Source organism: Biomphalaria glabrata, chromosome 6 (genome assembly GCF_947242115.1).
Source record: "Biomphalaria glabrata chromosome 6, xgBioGlab47.1, whole genome shotgun sequence".
NCBI classification, from domain to species: domain Eukaryota; kingdom Metazoa; phylum Mollusca; class Gastropoda; family Planorbidae; genus Biomphalaria; species Biomphalaria glabrata.
In genome coordinates, this window is record NC_074716.1 from 29,751,234 (window position 1) to 29,770,402 (window position 19,169).

At 35.9% G+C, this 19,169-nt stretch overlaps 3 protein-coding genes across 15 annotated transcripts in view; all 3 read right to left on the bottom strand.

The window, feature by feature from the left end:
• Nucleotides 1–9,778, bottom strand: part of LOC106077585 (methyltransferase-like protein 25B) — a 29,616-nt gene extending 19,838 nt beyond the window's left edge. Inside the window, exons 1-3 of one of the 9 annotated variants that reach the window (XM_056033136.1) lie at nucleotides 8,278–9,778; nucleotides 3,235–7,122; nucleotides 790–1,075 (exon numbers count right to left, since the gene is read on the bottom strand). The gene's annotated coding sequence lies outside the window, so the exon portion shown is untranslated. The other 8 variants (XM_056033137.1, XM_056033135.1, XM_013238320.2 and 5 more) reach the window with 8 other exon arrangements.
• A 339-nt stretch (nucleotides 9,779–10,117) lies between these two features.
• LOC106077559 (uncharacterized) overlaps nucleotides 10,118–19,169 on the bottom strand; it is a 53,728-nt gene continuing 44,676 nt past the window's right edge. For all 5 annotated transcript variants that reach the window (XM_056032558.1, XM_056032557.1, XM_056032560.1 and 2 more), the window contains 2 exons: nucleotides 11,391–11,464; nucleotides 10,118–10,265 (listed from right to left, as the gene is read on the bottom strand). In XM_056032558.1, coding sequence (XP_055888533.1) covers nucleotides 10,216–10,265; nucleotides 11,391–11,464 — 124 coding nt within the window. In that variant the 3' untranslated portion in view covers nucleotides 10,118–10,215. The remainder of the gene's footprint in view (nucleotides 10,266–11,390; nucleotides 11,465–19,169) is intronic.
• Nucleotides 16,959–17,973, bottom strand: LOC129926754 (uncharacterized). Its single transcript, XM_056032556.1, has one exon. The coding sequence runs from the start codon at nucleotides 17,697–17,699 to the stop codon at nucleotides 16,959–16,961; it is 741 nt and encodes a 246-aa protein (XP_055888531.1). The 5' UTR covers nucleotides 17,700–17,973.

Here is a 19,169-nt window from a genome sequence, read left to right on the forward strand (position 1 = left end):
CATTTTATGATTAAACAGAAAATTTTGGCTGTGTTCTAACAATAAAATTACATCATCCATAAGAGATATTTATATTATGATTACAATTTTATAACATTAGCAAAAGCACAGTTACTTAGGAATGAACATAGTTTTATGATAAGAGTCCCCATGTATAATGCATTGTTATAAAGGATAGTGGAACTAAAAAGGTTGAGAATAGCTGTCTTAATGTCTGAACCTTTCCCTAACACTGATGTTCATGAAGGATGAAGGAGGTTGCCAACAAAATGTAACTAATATCTTGATACATCTAAGTGTTCTGTGAATGTAAATGAATTTGACTAATTCCTTTTCACAGAACAGGGCAATATCTTTTAATAAATATTATTTGGATTATTTAATCAATGATTTGTTCAATGAGTAAACAGACCTAGATCAAGATATCTAGAGTACATAATATATGAATGAAAGAAAAAATGTGGGCTGCCAGTTTGAAGCCAGAGACCACACCCACTGCCAATGATCATGACGATGAGAGTGAGGCATACACTAAGCATGTAGTGACAACCTGTCAATCAGGCAGTTAGAGGGGAGGGGGAGAGAAAGTTGTGTGTGAGTGTGTGGTTTAAGATGTAACAAAATGAACATTATACAATTTTTGAAAACTTCAAAAGAGTGTATGGGAATTTAAAAAAAAAAAGAAAGAGAATATATGAAGCTTAAAATGTCATAAAGATTTCTTTTTTAAAAGATTAAATTTCCTGTTCTCAAAATTAAGGGGGACTAAATCCTGGATTTGTGTCGCACCTTGTTACAAAATGTGAAGTCCAGACTATCACAGCAATAATTACTGCTGACTACTTATTCAGTTTGGTTCAATAGAAAGTCAACCATGGGGAAAATCAGAAGCCAGCAACCCTCAGGCAGTATCCTACATGCTGGCAGTGCCTGCCACACCTCTGATTCCAAAATATATCCACATTCACCATTCCTTTGGATACATCAGCTGCATGGAGAGGGGGAAACTACTGTGTCGGCGACATACCTAATGCCAGGATAGGCCTTAGGCAATTGGAGGCACTTGGCAAAGTGACTTTGGTGGACCCAAATAAAATAGAAAATAAACAAATTAGAATGAAATAACACAATTCCAATTTTTTGGTCAAAACAATCAATGCTGACAAGTAATGATTAAACATAAATTTAATAAGCAGCTTTTCGCATTCTTAGCTTATCATTTGCATTTTGATGCACGAGACTTAGAAATAAGCTTTTGACATCTTTACCAATAAGAATACAAAAGTTTGAGATAAGTAGTCTAACAAGCAGATCTAAACATTCATGAATAAACCATGAGTTATAGTAGAGACAAAGTTAGGATAGTAGACATAGATCTCTGCTTTAGTTGAGATTGGATTCAAGTTTTGCATTTTTTTTTATCAATAAATTTTTTCTTGTGCCAATCGGAGGCTAGGTGGCAGCTTAGTTTGCCTATAACTATGGCCAACTCTGCTAATGCCCAGGCATTCATCTCAATCTTTAGATGATTTATAGTTGCTTTGTGATTGAAGGAGGCTACAGACTTATTAGAATAATTCAGTGATTATTCTTATTTACCACAGAACAAGCACAGAGACTTAGTACTAGCATGACTTAAGGATTTAGTCCAGTATTTTGTGAAAATAAATTCACTAAAAGTCTAGATAACATAAATTATTGCAGAAATTTATCTACATCTTTTAATATAATCTTATACATGGCTCCTTCTGCCTCGGAAGACAATGGCTGCACCCATATGAGTCACTAGTTTCTTCTTGAGACGAAGTCTTAAAAGAACACAGATATAATTTCTTAGCAATAAATAAATGGTGTTCAGACATGGTTTTTGACTCTGTTGTTATTACGTTCATAGCAGTCATCAAACATTCTATAAAAAAGAAAACACAAAACCATGTTGGGTGTAAATGAATGAAAAGACTCAATTTATTTAATATCCTAACTATTAGCAGGAATACATAGAAACACAGCTATTTTTAATGTGCAGTATCACAGATTTTTATATTCAAGCCTTGACTATCAGGAACTAAGAAAAATGTTCATTTTATTTTTTCATTTAGTGAAGGTTTAACATATAAAAAAACTGAAAGTAGATTTCTCTTCTTCAACTAATGGACAATAACAATAGCTGTGTTTCTATGGATTCCTACTCATAGTTAAGATTTTATTTAAAAAGAAATTGGGTCACTTCATTCCTCTACTGTGAACAGGGTTTCTGTGTTTTCATTTTCAATGATTACTGATCAGCCACCAAACACCACTTATGTAATTGCTAAGAAGTTATATGTGTTCTTTCAATATTATAAAGGTTTTATTAAAAGAAGTAGATTCACTTCTGCAATATATATATAGAGAAACTTTTAGTGTTTTTATTTTTGCACAATACCGGTACTAGATAAAATCCTTCAGGTGTGCTAGAAGTCTCTGCAGAGACTAATTTGAATAAGTCTATGGCCTAGGTCCATCATAAAAAGACTATGGATAATCTCAAGAATGATATTAATGCTTAGGCACAAAATATGGTCAGAATGAATTGCATACACAGCAGCCCCACTCCAAATGTAGCAGGTGTATCCAAAGGAATAGTAAATGTAAATAGATTTAGGGATCAGTTGTGTCACATGCTCTGCCAGGGTGTAGTACTGAGTACTGCAAACTACATAAGGGTCTCTGACTCTTGATGTTTCTCCATGATTGATTCTCAAAGCCTTTCCCATAGAGGGAGGGACTGTTTAATGGAATGGTCAAAAAATCATCAGGGGCCACAGACATAAATGCTTCTAGAAAGGATGAGGTCTTTGTTATTGCAAATATAGGAAAGGTAAAGGTGTCAAAGTTAAGGATATTTCTTAAAAGTATGCTAATAAGACAACATATAGATCTCTCTCTTCCTCTATATGTATATATATATTTCAATTATTTATAGTTTATATATGCATATATAATCTACTTGTATAAACAGACATAAATAAAGCTAATAGATCTATAAATTAAATATTATAATTTTATCATCCTGACATTTTACACTACATGTATTTTCTCTCTCTTTCAATTCCCATCCATGGACTCTCTTCTTGTTTCATAATTATTGTATGTTCGTTTTGTTAAAACGTCCATAGAGGCTTATAATTCTTTACATGACTCTCTCCCTCCCCTCCCTGCCTGATGGGTTGTCACTACCCACTTAGAGTATACCTTACTCAGCTCTCCTGGCATATCACCTGTGGTGTGCATGGTCTTTGACTTCAATGGTTTATACAATTTGAGTTATTGACATATTTAAATTCTGTGTAAAAGGTTGTAATAGTTAACATTCTACCAATTATTATTTAAATGCTTAGAAACATTTAAATATAATAAGTTAGACGATAAATTCTTGACATCTAAAAACAAAATTGGGTTCTTTGAGATTTTGGTTATAGGATAGGCAAAGGTCACTCCTCTCAACAATACAGAAAGTGAATCTAGAGCTACCCAATCATAATGCTTCATTCTTACAGTGGCTGTTAGGCTTATAGTGACGTCTTAGTCCATAGTTATGGTACACACACAAAATAAAGTCTTATGATGTTGTTGGCTAAAGAAAATATTGTTTTACATGTAAGGCATCTAAAACAAATGGATGAGACCTATATCCAACTGAAAGAAAAGAAATTGACTTTCACCGATTAAATCATTTTCTCTTTTATTGAGATATTAAATCTATTCAAAATGGTTTTACAATCTCACATAACTTGTTTGTTGACAAATGAATAACTGCCTAAGGACATTGATGTCTATATAATATGCAATTCACCTAACAATCTATACAATAAAGCAATGCAGAAAGTAAGGCATATGTATTTATGTGTGTATGTATGTTCCTAATAGAAATCAAAACCGTTTGACAAATCTTGATAAAACTTGGCATAAATGTTCCTTGGGTACAAACTGGAGCCTTAACATTTGAATAGTTACCCTAAAACAAATTTAAGACCCTCTAAAAAAAAAAGTTGCCCAACTCTATGAAAGTATTACGATTTCATGGATCTAGGCCATGTTTACATGACACAAGATCGAAAGGATATAGCTCTAGAAAGATCTAATTTTAAGAAATATGCTTTGCACAGATAGTTTTTTACTTTGACACATGAAAATACAAAATAATAAGTCCAATGATTTCATTATTTATAAAATTAACCTTAATTGTGTTTCAAAAAGCATTTTTACAAAATTTGTTTCTTATATCTACGAATTTAGACATTCTGGCGTACTTTATATCCCATTTATTGCGTGCTTCTTTCATTTTAGTAGCTAACCTTATCTCTATTAAAGAGATTTTAACAAATCGGGTAAGCCCGTTTCCAAAGTATTTAATATTTGATATGAATGTATCAGCTTAACGGCTAAACCCATTTTCCCCAAACTTTTATTTTCGGGGCAAAAGAGAAAAATCTCAACAGAACATTAGCTAAGTTTGTCATACATCTAAATCTAATCAACTTGATAAGTAATACACAAACTAAAGCCTGCTGGCCGCGTGTAATATCCGGCTAGTGCTGTATAAAGAAATGACGATTTGTTTCTAGGATGTAATAAATTTAAAAAATTAAATATAAATGACAATTTTTAAACATCTGTAAATGAAAAAAAAAATAGGTTTACAAAATTATCATGTCTTCAGTGAAAAGAATGTTAACTAACTAACTAACATACACATAAAAGACACAACAGAGATATGAATGCAATTAAATGTTCCTGTAAAATTAAAAAACTGTGGTCAAAAATGAAATTGTTTTTAGCTTTTCCGTCAACATACCTGGTTTAACTGGATTTAGTGTGTAACAAACTTAATGAGTAAGAAAAGAAATAGATTGAATGTAGCCACTAGAGGAGAACTTCACCTTGCTTTGCCTAATAATTTAAAGTAAGTAAAGTTAAGTTTCCCTTTCAGACCTTGTGGATTATAGGGCAGATGATGTTAAGGTCATCTGATTCTGAGGGCTACGGTTAACGAGGGTGTCATGTGGCCAGCACAAACACCAACCGCCTTTACTTTTCTTTTAAAAAGAAATAAAATGTTATGAATAATTTGGAGATTTTTTTCTTTTGTTTTGCTCATGACTTATGAAATTATTAATCTAAATAGTGCCATATTATGATTAGGCCTTTTAACAAAGACATTAAATGTCAGAGGCAGCCTTAGCTGTGTGCGGGGCCCTGGACCGAAAGAGTACACTAAATATATTGTACTACCTCAAGCTAACAGGATTGCCCGCCTTATTTTTGTTACAAAACGTACTACCTTACGTAAGTACTGTAGAACTAGCCTTTTAACTACATTTATAAAGTGTTCTCCACTTTTTGGATCTAAGACGTCCAAAACCGTTATGTAATAGACATTGCTCTTTGTAGCTAACATCAAGCGAGCAATCAATAAGGATGTTGGGAAAATATGCCATCAGATCTATAAGTTTGTTATGAATCCGATATCTGAGGTGCTTGTAGTGAACCTCAGCATTCTTAATTTGTCGAAGATGTTCTTGCATGGTTGGATTGAATTTATCAAGCATCTCAATCAAGCCTAAAAACTGGCTGCTACCTATTGTGCAATGTGTGCATTGCACGCAGGCGGCCGAATGTAAGGGGCAGCCAAATCATTATTCTAAGATTCCCTTTTTCTTCTTCAGATTTTTGGTTTAATAATAACAAAAATTACTTTTATTAAGAATTTATTTTGGAAACTTTAAAAAAAAATGTGCGAGGGATTCCCACAGGTTTTTCCATTGGCGCCAACTCCCTTGGCCTTGAATTTTCGCAGGTTATTTGTAATATTTGTTTCGAGTCCAATAGTCCGCCGTGTAAGTAGATCTAGTAATTAGAAATTAAATTTTTTAAAATTGTCACTTTTATTTGAAATGGCTGTTTGTTGAGAGTAGAATATTTTTGGCCGATTATAGAGTGTAGATGTAGAACTACATAAAGTTCATTTGTGTTCTAGTTTAAAATACATTTTAATTATCTTCTTTTCGTAGTAAAATCTATTTTATAAATATCTAATATTAGAACAACCAAACATTTAATTATAATTAATGGTATTTAATTTTTTTTTAATTGTGCAAGTATTCCGTATTGGATTATTATTTAAATTATTCTGTTTTGCATTATTGATTATCTGTATCTTTATTGCAGCGTTTCTAAAACTATGGGTTCTCCATGGGAGGGGGGAGCAAATTCTTGACAAAAAGGGGTGTTATAAAGTATGTGTGTTTCCTAGGCGACGGTAAGAAGAGGTTAAGCGATTGATTGGTGGTTATGCATTGAGGATGATTAAATTGTGAAATGGCAGACAATTTTGAGACATGAAAGAGTAAAGACGTTTTGTCCTGAGTTAGGTTTTGTTTAAATATCGGTTTATTTCATAAATATTAGATCTCTATCTCAAGTAAAATCTGTGAATATTGAAATAACAGTTATATTGAGTTTATGTTCACATAAGAAGTTTTTTCAAGTTATTTATTAAAAATATAAAAACGCCTACATTGGTTAGAGTTGTACTAGCTGTTTGGAGCGACAAGCTAATGACCAACAAGGAGAGGGGAAGGGGGGGGGGGGGGTGAAAAAATGTTTTTTATTTTCAGTGTAATTTATCTAAATAATATTAAATTACATGTATAAAAATTTGAAATATCTTAAGTAGGAGACGTCGTTTTATCTTCTAGAAAGAACCTTGTTAAATATAGACTTCTTTTTGCGAGGAGCGTATGCAACAATATGGGTCAAAACATTTTGAAGAAAACATTTTAAAGTGTCTCCACAAGTGTGATTCTTCTTGGGTTTTTTTGGTCTCAGAATGGTCGAATTTCTTTAGTTATTGCACTTCTTTATAGTGTCGACTTAGTGTGGAAAAAAAAAACATTCGCGACAGAGGCGTCTTACTTAACACAAAGAATATATTTATAAAGATTTATAAAGCCCATTACAGACGTCCGTGCGCATTGTGTAGGCCTACCTAGAATGTCTCTCGCATAATACTATTGGCCAGGGTTGCCTCTTTAGACTTAATAGTGCCCTCGACTTTTTTATTAGGATGAATAGTGTGTTCTGAAAGAAAACATCAATATATTAGCCTTGTTTTTCATTCTCTCTTCTTACTAAGAAAAAAAAGCCAGAACACGCTTAGTGCCGAGTCCCACTCGGAATCAAACCCCTTTGCCAACTGCCGCATTTTCAATTCTATCTCCAGGAAGAAACATCTACAACACTCAAAATTTATGTACGCAACACTATTCACAACTGTCCATAGAAACTGAATCATTTTAATGATATTTCATTACCTAAATTTGGATTCTATACATAGTGTTTTAAAAATATATGAAACCTAAAAATTGTGATATAATTAAGACTAAGTTTCATTTCTTTTTCATTACATTCTTTTTAAAAAATGCAAAGTTAAAATTGAAATAAAACATCTTAGAGGGCATGGGGATACGACAACGATGCAAATATGAAAGGAAAAAGGAATTGTACAAAAATGAATTTAAATCAAAGAGCGCTTTAGGTACAGTTTCCAGCTCAGTCTTAATGAATTTTTTTTTCTAAAAAATAGGGGGAGGGGGCGGCATGTTTTAATTTCGCACACAGGCGGCCACAACCCTCGCTTCGGCCCTGCATATAAGTATGTCTATAAGTTAAACACATGAGACAGGGCCAGCCTTAGATAATTGGAGGCCCTAAGTGAAATGGATTTGATGGCCCAGAAAGAAATAGAAAATAAAAAGCGAAAAAACAAAAATTTATTGAAAAACCTAATTGTAAAAAATAACATTAGGCACAAGTTTCTTCTCTAAAAAAAAGGTTTTCAGTCCTGTATTAATCGGAGGCCCTAGCCTAGGCTGCTGCCTTTTTGCCTATGCCAAATGGCTGGATAAAACTCTGCTATTTTACTAGAATATTTAATAACTAGACCTAGGACTAGCAGATATCATTTTTTTTAAATAAAGAAAAATAGGTTGTAGATCTATATCTAATGACTACTGATGATGTCTAATCTATTATTAGATCTAGTATAGGATTTACCTAGATCTCTAGAATATATTTAATAATTAATTAAAAAGTCAAGTCATTGACAGTGATATTCCAAACATATTATAAATACTAAAATAGATAGATCTACATACTTTACATAGATCTAGAGTCTAGATTCTAGTTAGCGTAGCCTGGCTTAGTTAGGTAAGGCGCAAGGCACGGTAAGGCTACCATCTGGTTATAGGGGCATATAGAAATGTAGATCTACTAGAGTCTAGATTAGATGAATCTTAGCTAGATCTAGATATAGGATATAGAGTCTAGTAACTAGTATAGATCTAGACTACTAGATCTAGATCTTAGATCTCTATCGAGATTCTAGTCTAGTCTAGCTAAATTTAGATTTCAAAAGAAAAAGAGTTACCCCCCACCTTTCCCATATCTTGTCTTTTATAATACAGAAATGACTTCCAAAAGATGATTACATCGATAGTATTGATACACTCAACATGCCCAGAAGTAGGTATAGAAGTAATTTAGAATTAGATTTAAGGAATTGTTTGTTTCCCAGTTTTATAATTGATCCATTATAGACCTACTAGTCGACCGGCGGCGTAGCATGCGCCGCTATTTTGCAGGGCCGACCTTAGGCCTAGGCCTATGCGACCGCAGTGGGCCCCGCACTTTCATAGGACCCGCGCTAATTCTTGGTGTATAAATTATTAAATTAAACCATTTTATAACTAACGACAGATTTCTCGCGGCCTCCTGTCGATTAACCAGGAGCTTCTGGAAGTCTCCTGAAATTGAAAAATATACGAAAAAGACCTGGAAATATCCTGAAATTATTAAAATCTTTTGAAAACTCATACAAATCTCCTGAAATATATAGAGAAAGATGGTCATTTTGGGGTGTCATTCAATATCTTCTTCTTAAACTGTCAGGTAGAGTTGAGCCTTCGGCTCTTGGAACTCTAGGCCAGCAGAAGTGAACAAGAGCTCCCTCTCACCGGCCTGTATGAAAACAGTGTACACTGTTTGTCTGGTGGGCGGGTCAGACTCGCGGCAAGAGGCCGCGTATAGATCTACTAAGACCCCCCGCCATTTTTCTTTTCTATACCAGGCTAACCGTGCGGGACACGCCATTTATTATGTAACGGCCCCTTTTGGAACAGCGCCTGGATTGTGACAAGGTTGTGGGAGCTTTTTTTTACATTCAATATGAAAAACGCCAATCCTACGCGCGATTAAAAAAACGGCATTATGCAATACACGTAATTGTGGAATCTAGTGAGAGAAGCTTCTCGCACCTCAAACTAATGAAGAATTACTTGAGGTAAACAATTCTCGTAGATAGATTGAAACTTTTGGTAATTCTTGCTATTGAGCGTGATCTATGTGGGAAATATAATATTTACGAAATACTGTATGACTTCGCTACACGCAAGGCTCGTAAAGTAATTCTGTACACAGTAAAGAATGAATAAAATGCAAAGACGAATTTATTTTCTAATACAAACTCTTAATTTTCACTTATTATCCTTATTCCTACCGGCCGACCCAAACTTGGCCCCGCGAAATACGTTTCGCATGGGGCTCTACAATGGTTAAGTCCGGCCCTGCTATTTAGTGACAGGTAAATACTGCTTGTTCTCTCCCCCCCCCCCTTTTTTTTTTCGCCTCTTAAATTACGTAGAATAACTATACTCTGTCCGACTCTCAAAAATAAAAGAGTGATCTTTCCATTACGTGATGTTTAAGTCTTTTAATGGTGTGGAGAATTATATATAGGCCCTATATATATATATATATATATATATATATATATATATATATATATATATATATATATATATATATATATATATACATATATATATATATATATATATATATATATAAATATATATAATAGATATTCAATGGTATTAAGTTTATGGTGTAAAAAGTATTAAAATGTTGCTATGAAACAGTCGCTTTTTAGTTTAAACTTAAGACACAGACCTGTATAAAATAAGCTTATATCATAAATAGTGATAATATTTATAAGACAAAGAAACGAAAAAAATGCTTTGTAGGTTAAAGGGGGTTTATATTTTTGTATTTTCTTGGTTTAGTAAGCTTGAGTAGAGCTAGTTCACGCTGTAGCAACAATTAATCTGAGTTCTCCTATATGACATCCAAATAGTCAGTGGGGAGATGACAATTTGTGGAAGGTTCTGAAAAGAAAAGATTGGATCTTACCGATGTGCATAAATTGTTATCTTTATTATCTATTACATATATGCCTTTCTGGATGTCTTTACGATAGACCTATTGAGTCAAAAGACTTAAAACCCTTCTCTTTTTTTGGCTTTCACCACTGCTGTTTTTTTTTTTCCCGAATTCATTTGAAATCGAACTACAAAAGTCTTTGTTTCTGAAATAAGATTTACTCTACATTTAGCTTGGCTTCTTAAATCTATGATTTTCAACACTTGCTTTTTTATTATGTTAAACATGATTGTGGCATGATTATGGGGATAATGTCGTAGCAGCCATGACACGAAGAGGCTAAATGGGCACAGGCAATTACCATTAGACACACAGGGTCATCGAAAGAATATAAAATTGCATAAAATTTTTCATATTTTAGAACTTTATTTCATAATATGGGACGCGAGTGGTTAAGCTATTGGCTTCCTAACCTGGGGTCATGGGTTCTAATCTCAGCAGAGACTGGGAGTTTGAATTTTGGGATTTTTATGGCGCCCCTATAAGTCTAACGGGTACCTGACTTAAGTCGGGGAAAGTATAAGCGGTTGGTCGTTGTGTTAGCCACACGACACCCTGCTCGTTAACCGTTGGTCAAAGAAACTGATGACCCTTATAATCATCTGCCCTATAGATCGCGTGGTCGGAAAGGAGAGCTTTACTTTCCTACTTGGCCTCCGCTGTATATTTATAGTTTCAATTTTATATTTGCACTGACACAAACAAAGTCACTGTACACAGATGTGTACTGTAAACTCATGTTGGTTTTGTCACTGAGCCTCTTGACAAGGAAAATGGAGGGGGGTACATGAGTACCTTGCTATGTTACTGTCAGGTGACCTTAGCATTTCTTACGCGAGTGTCTCGGGTCACACCACAGAAAAAAAATCGTCGAGTTCAATGGAACCGAGCGGCGATATTATGTAGCCTACTATGGGCAGACAGTTTTAAGGCCTGTCAAATGGCCCGCATGCCATAGGGGGATCACCGAATTATGTCATTCAATATTTAAATCTTGACGTAGAATCGTTACAATATAAAAATGGGCTAAAAAATTAGATTGTCTAAATTTTCTTTAGGTATCCACTTACTGTCATAGTGATGAGTGTCTCTGTTGTTCTCTGGAGGGTTATATTCATTTTGCGGCATTGGCTCTGGACGTGATCTAACACATAGATAGACAAACATTAGAGAAAAGAAAGTTTTCATTTTAGTAGTTAATAACATATAGCCAAAGTATGCTAATATCATTTTTAAACACAGATTTACTAAAATTACCCAAGCTCCTAAGTGTGTACGCAAGTCAGTCCTGTCAATTATACTTCTTTGTGTTAGTTGAGACAAACTTAAAATAATATGGAAAGACAAAGGCTTAGTCCTCTTCATCAATATCAGACTGATGCGCTCCCTGGTCATGGCTACATTTTTCAATGGTTGTGAGCCTTGGACGCTGACTGCAGAGCTAGAGAGGAGGATCCTAGCAATGGAATATAGATGATACAGAAGGATCCTACATATTACATTCAAAGACCGCACCCCAAACCAAGAGATTAGAGACAGGGTTGCTGCAGCGACTGAAACCCAAGATGACCTGCTAACTATCGAAAGAAAAAAACGCAAGCTAAAAATCTATGGCCATTTTACAAGATCTTCGGGGCTCGCTAAGACCTTCCTTCAGGGAAAAGTACTGTTAATTATGATCTAGGTTCCTAGTCAGCAATAAACAAACAGCAACCATTAGTGTCATGGCGGAGAATGATCCTTTATTATATTGAACGCGTGCACCTTTGCGCACCATATCAACATCCCCTTTTCTTTAAAAAAAAAATAAAAAAAAATAAAACATTTCGGGGAGTATCATAGAAAAAAAATAAAACAAAACCACAACATAAACAACTAAACATAACATACATGTATACGCTTCAATCAATATGAAACATATCACATTTAAAAATCAACATTCAATAGTTCATTAAGACACATAGTCATTGAATCTTGTCGGTTTCTTCAACTGATCCCTTGGTCGCAGGGAATGATGAGTTGATGAGTGGCGAACGTGTTGATCCTGAGTTCTATTGTCCTGTATGTTGTTATCAGTATCGGGAAATATATCTTCTTCTGTTTCTCTGTTCGGGTTAATATGCACTCTGTTTCTTTGGTACACTGCCCATTGTCACCTCGAATAATGTAAGCTCTCTGATTGACTTGAGACTGGATTCTTCCACGTCTCCATGTAGGGTCATTAGGAGATTGGAAATAGACCATCTGTCCAGTTTTCAGCTGACTTAAATTTCTTGACCTCTTATCATAAGATGTTTTTACACTCATCTGACGTTTTTCTTTCCTTCTCATAATGTTCTCTTGACATGTAGAAATCTTAATGTTACTCCTTTTGTTTGGTATCAGTGTTCGAGTCATCCGACCAAAAAACATCTGAAAAGGGCTTAGATTTGTGTCTTGCCTTGGAGTATTTCTAAATTCCAGAAGAGCTTCATAAGCATCTGACTTTTATTCTCTAGATTTCTTCATTATGTTCTTCAAAATTTTAACTGCTGACTCAGCCTTTCCATTGGATTGATGGTGTCCTGGAGAAGATTTCAAATGAGTCACTCCCCATTCCATCATAAATTTGGAAAAATATTCCGATGTGAACTGAGGTCCGCTATCAGATATACAAACTTTGGGCACCCCATATCTTGCAAATAAAACTTTCAGTTTCTTTATGATTGCGTGTGTTGTTGTCAACTGCATGTTTTCTACCTCTATGAAATTTGAATAATAGTCCACTATGGCTAGATATTGTTGGTCACACATTAGAAATAAATCAATTCCAATCTTGTCCCACGGATTAGAACCTATTTCGTGCTGTATTAATTCTTCTCTCTGATTTGCTGGTTTATTTTTCTGACAAATATAGCATGAGTTGGCTATTTCCTGTATTCGAGCTGATAATCCAGGCCAGAAAACTGTTTCTTTTGCTCTTCTTTTCATTGAGTCTACTCCCAGATGTGCTGCATGGAGTTTTTCTTCTATTTCCTTGCGAAGTGAACTTGTAGCCTATGACTTTGACATGTATACATTACATATGCAATACTTCAAGAACACCAGGGATGCGTTAGGAATAAGAAATATTTAATAGAGCAATAGGAATAAATTATAACTGTAGCCAACAAAAGCGGATCTCCTAAATATACATTAACTATCAGAACTGCCTTATAATGGCTCCTACTATGCTATCACAAAATCCGGTCCTCTGTCAACAATAACAAACTCAAGGGCCGTCACCCCGCTTTACCTAGTCAACCAATGGAATAATAATAAATACAATAAATAAACATAGAAATCCTCACATCTTACAACCAAGGTTCTATAAAGTGTTGTCAACAATGTTCTATACAAACACAATCACCACATTCCCCCCTTACCAAAATAAGCTATTAATATAACTTATTAATAGCGTAAAGAAAGAATGGAATGGAAAAAAAAATACACACAGATCCACGCTACCGTCAATGGCATTGGGCTTTCAACTAAATTGGAAAAATGACAGAATCACATAAAATTTACATTTTAACATCTCTATTTAGTTTACATTTCTACGTTTCCCAAATAAATCCCTTAGTTACAATATCACCAAATTAAATTCTCTACATCAAAAGACAACTAATGTAGGAGAAAAAAAAATGTAACAATTCAAATTTAATCAACAGGGTTGTCGATAGGACTGGTGGCAATTTGAGAGAAAAGAATTAGCACATTCATTTCCTTACATTTAACCTTAGAGTAGAATAATTATAAAACAGGACATTTAGTCTATAGTTAGGTTGTCTCTGAGTACATTAAACAATTCGACAACTTCAACATCATTCTCGATACCACTGACTTTGCAGGCTTAAGGCCAGTGGAATATGTCTTATGCAGCTCTTTCTAAGGTCCCCCACTATGAGGCTCAATAACAAAGTCGATACGTAACAGTCTCACCATTTCTACAATGTGGGGTCAGCCCTCACACCGTTCTTTTAATTCCTCAACTATAAGGTCTCACTATTTTCCAGCCTTGACAGAGTGTCTACCCCTGCCACGTGTTTTACGTCATATTGAAAGTCAGACAGTTTCAATGCCCAACGGGCCATTCTTCCATTGTTTAATTTGCGACCGTTCAGCGCTTTGAGAGGCGCATGGTCAGTTTGGAGAATGAACGGCTTGCCTAATAGATATCTAGCAAGTTTAGCGGTGGCCCAGACGATGGCTAGGCATTCTCTTTCTACAACTGCATACCGTTGCTCTGTGTCCGTCAGCTTACGGCTGATGTAGCATACGGGATGGAGATTGCCCTCATGTTCCTGCAGTAAGCACGCTCCAATCCCCGTAGACGACGCATCGGTTGCTAGGGTAAATGTCTTTGACAGGTCGGGTAGTTGTAGGATAGGTTCCGATTGGAATACTTGTTTTATTGCTTGCACAGCTTGCTCGCAATGTTGGTCCCACTCAATTTTCCTCTGTGTGTTATTCTGCCTACGTTCCGTTTTACCGTTCTTAGTTTTTGTCAAGTCCGTTAAGGGTGTGATCATTTCTGCACAGTTAGGAATGTATTTCCTGTAAAAGTTAACCAAACCAATTAATCTTTTAACGTCCTTTACGTTCTTTGGAGTTTCAATTTCTAGGATTCGTTGTATGGTATTTCCCTTTGGTTTTAACTGTCCATATCTTATGTCATGGCCTAGAAATTCAATAGTATCTGTAGCAAGTTCTAGTTTACTTGGTCGAGCAGTTAGACCATGTCGTTGAAGGGTGTTCAAGATTGACTCTAAAGCTTCCACATGTTCTTGCCATTTCTCACTATACACACATATATCATCCATATATGCGATTACATTTTTATGGCCTGCCAGAACTATTCTCATAAGTCTGTTGAATGTTGCAGGAGCATTCACCAGGCCGAATGGCATATACTTCCATTGGTATAGTCCAAATGGAGTAGAAAATGCCGTTAGGTGGCGTGCACTTTCGGCTACTGGAATCTGATAGTAACCTTTTGCAAGGTCTAGCTTACTAAATATTTTGGCATTGGCTAAAGTAGCAAACAAGTCCTCTGGGTTGGGCATGGGTTCTGCGTCTAAAACTGTAATGCTGTTTAATTGACGATAGTCTACGCACATTCTGGTTTCTCCGTTTTTTTTCTTGACCATTACTACTGGAGCTGCAAATGGGGATTTCGATCTTTCGATAATTCCCAGACTTGTAAGCTCATCTATCTCCTTTCTAATCGCTTCTCTGTAATTTAGTGGCAAGTTGTAGCGAATTACCTTTCTTGGTTTGTCTCCCGTAATGGTGATGTCATGGGCTATGGTTGTTGTCTTTCCCGGCACATGGGTTAATACTTTCTCATACTTTTGTAGGATTGCCTTGATTTGGTTTTTCTTCTCTTCCGCTACGTTGCCGATTTTTACACCTGTCCAGTTTTCTGCATTTGTTGTAAATGTAGGTAGCATATTCTCATTATCATTATCTTCTTCAGAAATCATAGCAACATTTATGGTTTCTGCTTGATGGGTTTCATTGATCAGTTCACTGGGTCTCAAATGATATGGGGATAGAATATTAATGTGAAAGATCTTCCTTTTTCCATTGACTTCAATCTCGTAATCTACATTGTTCATTTTTCTTGTGATTTTAAATGGCCCTCTCCACGATAGTTCCATTTTGTTCTTATCTGGTAGCAACACACGAACTTCTTCACCAACTTTAAATGTTCTTAATCTCCTATTTCTATTCACTCTTTCTCTTGTTTCTATTCCTTTGTCGTTGAGTGATTCTTTTGCGATATGACAAGCTCGAATTATTCGGTCTCTGAGGTTAACTATGGCCTCTAACGAATTTCTTCTATCTTCATCTAGATCCTTCTTGTAGAGTAGAGATTTCAATATTTGGAGCGGCCCCCTTGGGTTCGCTCCATAAATTAGCTCAAATGGTGAGAACCCAGTACTATTTTGAGGAACTTCCCTGTATGCAAAGAGTACACAAGGTAAAAATAAGTCCCAGTCCTCTTCTCTACCTACTGAAGCCTTTTCTAACATGATTTTTACAGTCCCGTTTAGTCGTTCGCAGACCCCATTGCTCTGGGGGCAGTAGGGGGTCGTGAAACACTGCTTTATTCCTAGGGTGTTCGTAATGTGACGGGTAAGGTTTGCTGTGAACTGTATCCCTCTATCGCTTAGGATAGTATCCGGGAACCCAATTCTAGTGAACAAGTTCAGCAAAGCTCCAGCTGTTTCTTCTGCTGTAGCCTTTTTCAAAGGATATGCTTCTGCCCATCGTGTAGCGAAATCTACAATTGTTAGGATATACCTGTGACCCCTTTTTGACATTGTGGCTGTCGGTCCTATAATATCAATTTCTTCACTGTTTTCAACCTTTTGTAGTATTTCGCCCGGATGTGCCGCTACATAAGTTTGACACAGTTCCATAACGGTCTCCACACTTCTCGGTTTTCTTTCCTGTAGGAAAGCAAACAAATGCTTCCCAGCAGTTGATACGATTTTGTCCACGATGATAAACTGCTTTAGACTCTCGAAGGATTCTTCAATTCCAGACGCTTGAACCCATTTTTCGAACGTTATTTTCACATCAGAAACAAATTGCTTCATGTTGCCGTCTGATTATGGTTTTAGCTCATGAAACTTCTGTCGGTAGTCGTCCTCGCTGTATTGATAGAAATCAAGTAATGTTTTCTTGAGGATGGCATAGTTTGCTACCTCGTCATCGCTTAGGACTTGTAGTGCATCGAGGGCCTTTCCTCCGACCAAACTGAGAAGTTGTATGGCCCATTCGTGTTGTGGTTCCTTTTCAAGTTTCATCAGCATTTCAAATCTGTTGATAAATGCATCCATCTTATCCGTGCCTTCCACGAATTTTTGTCTCTTTGTTTGGGGCGTATTTCTTTTCCTGGTGTCTCTATTTTCCTGCTCCTCTACATCCTTTGCTTTACTCTCTTTTTCGATTGCGGCAATTTTGGCCTTCGATTCCTCGTCGTCTCTTTTTATTTTGGCCGCTACTTGGTCCTCTTCTAGTTTCCATTTAAATCTCATCTCTTCTTCCTGCATTGCCATCTTCCGTTCTTCTACTTTCGCCCTTTGTTTCCGTTCTTCCTCTTCTACTTTCGCCTTTTCTTCTTCTACTTTCGCCCTTTGTTTCCGTTCTTCCTCTTCTACTTTCGCCCTTTGTTTCCGTTCTTCCTCTTCTACTTTCGCCTTTTCTTTCCTCTCTTCCATTCTAGTATCTCTCTCCTCATTCTGTCTTATGATTTTAGCAACCCACTCGTCCAATTCTTCTCTCTGGTAGCCAAGACTCTTCCCCGTTTCATATATTTTTAGTAGGTCACCGTATACTTTCTCGGCCATTTTATGGACGTAGGTTTGTTCTTATACTTTAGGACAAGCCTTTTACTCCCTGAGTTAATTGATTTTCTAGCCTTATATTTGAAGTCAGTAGAGCTTACTGCTGACCAGAAGATAATAGATAACAACTATAAGGATGAAATAGTTCACCTGTCAACTTGTTGACACACTTGCTGCTCCACCATTGTTGTGATTGTTGTGAACTTGTAGCCTATGACTTTGACATGTATACATTACATATGCAATACTTCAAGAACACCAGGGATGCGTTAGGAATAAGAAATATTTAATAGAGCAATAGGAATAAATTACAACTGTAGCCAACAAAAGCGGATCTCCTAAATATACATTAACTATCAGAACTGCCTTATAATGGCTCCTACTATGCTATCACAAAATCCGGTCCTCTGTCAACAATAACAAACTCAAGGGCCGTCACCCCGCTTTACCTAGTCAACCAATGGAATAATAATAAATACAATAAATAAACATAGAAATCCTCACATCTTACAACCAAGGTTCTATAAAGTGTTGTCAACAATGTTCTATACAAACACAATCACCACAGTTCTCCTTTCAACAGGAGTCCGTCTTCGTATGTTAACATGTCTCTAAGTGAAAAATATTGTTTGAGTTCAGGTAAACTATTATGTTTGTCTGGCCATCCATTTAGGATATACTGAATAAGTGTTTGCAATGTTCTATCTTTCTCTGTCTCGATTCTGACTTTCTCCAGCACTGCATCTGGTATTGCCAGTCCCACTGTATTGACACAAACATCAGGAATATCACTCTTTTCCTCTGATGGGTCTCTACTCAAAGTATCAGCTATGAACAAATTTTTGCCTTTGACATATTGAAACTGGATATCGTAACGATAAAGACGCATCATTAGACTTTGTAGCCTTCTCGGAGCAGAACTGAGTGGTTTTTGAAGGATGTTTTCCAGTGGTTTATGGTCATTCTGAACTATAACTGTCCTGCCATACGTATACTGGTCAAAACGTTCCAAACCAACAACCACTGCTAACAATTCTTTTTCAATCTGTGCCCATCTTTTCTGAGTATCAGTTAATGATCTAGAAGCATATGCTATTGGACTGCCATCTTGTAATAACGCTGCTCCTAACCCATTTTGGCTACTATCTGCTTGTAATGTAAGCTCTTTGTTAGGGTCAAAATATATCAATGTGCCATGAGTCGATATTTTCTGTTTTATCTTGTTGAAAGCTCGTGTGCATGGATCAGACCAAACAAATGGTGTGTTCTTTCTGATCAACTCTGTTATGGGCTGTAAATCTGTCGACAAGTCTGGAACAAATCTCGCAAGATATTGAACCATGCCACAGAATCTTCGGACTGATGAAATATCTTTTGGAGCATTCAAACTCAAAATCGCAGATACTTTGTTCGGGTCTGGTTTTATTCCTGCTTCTGTAATAATATGACCCAAAAAATTAATCTCAGCTGTTC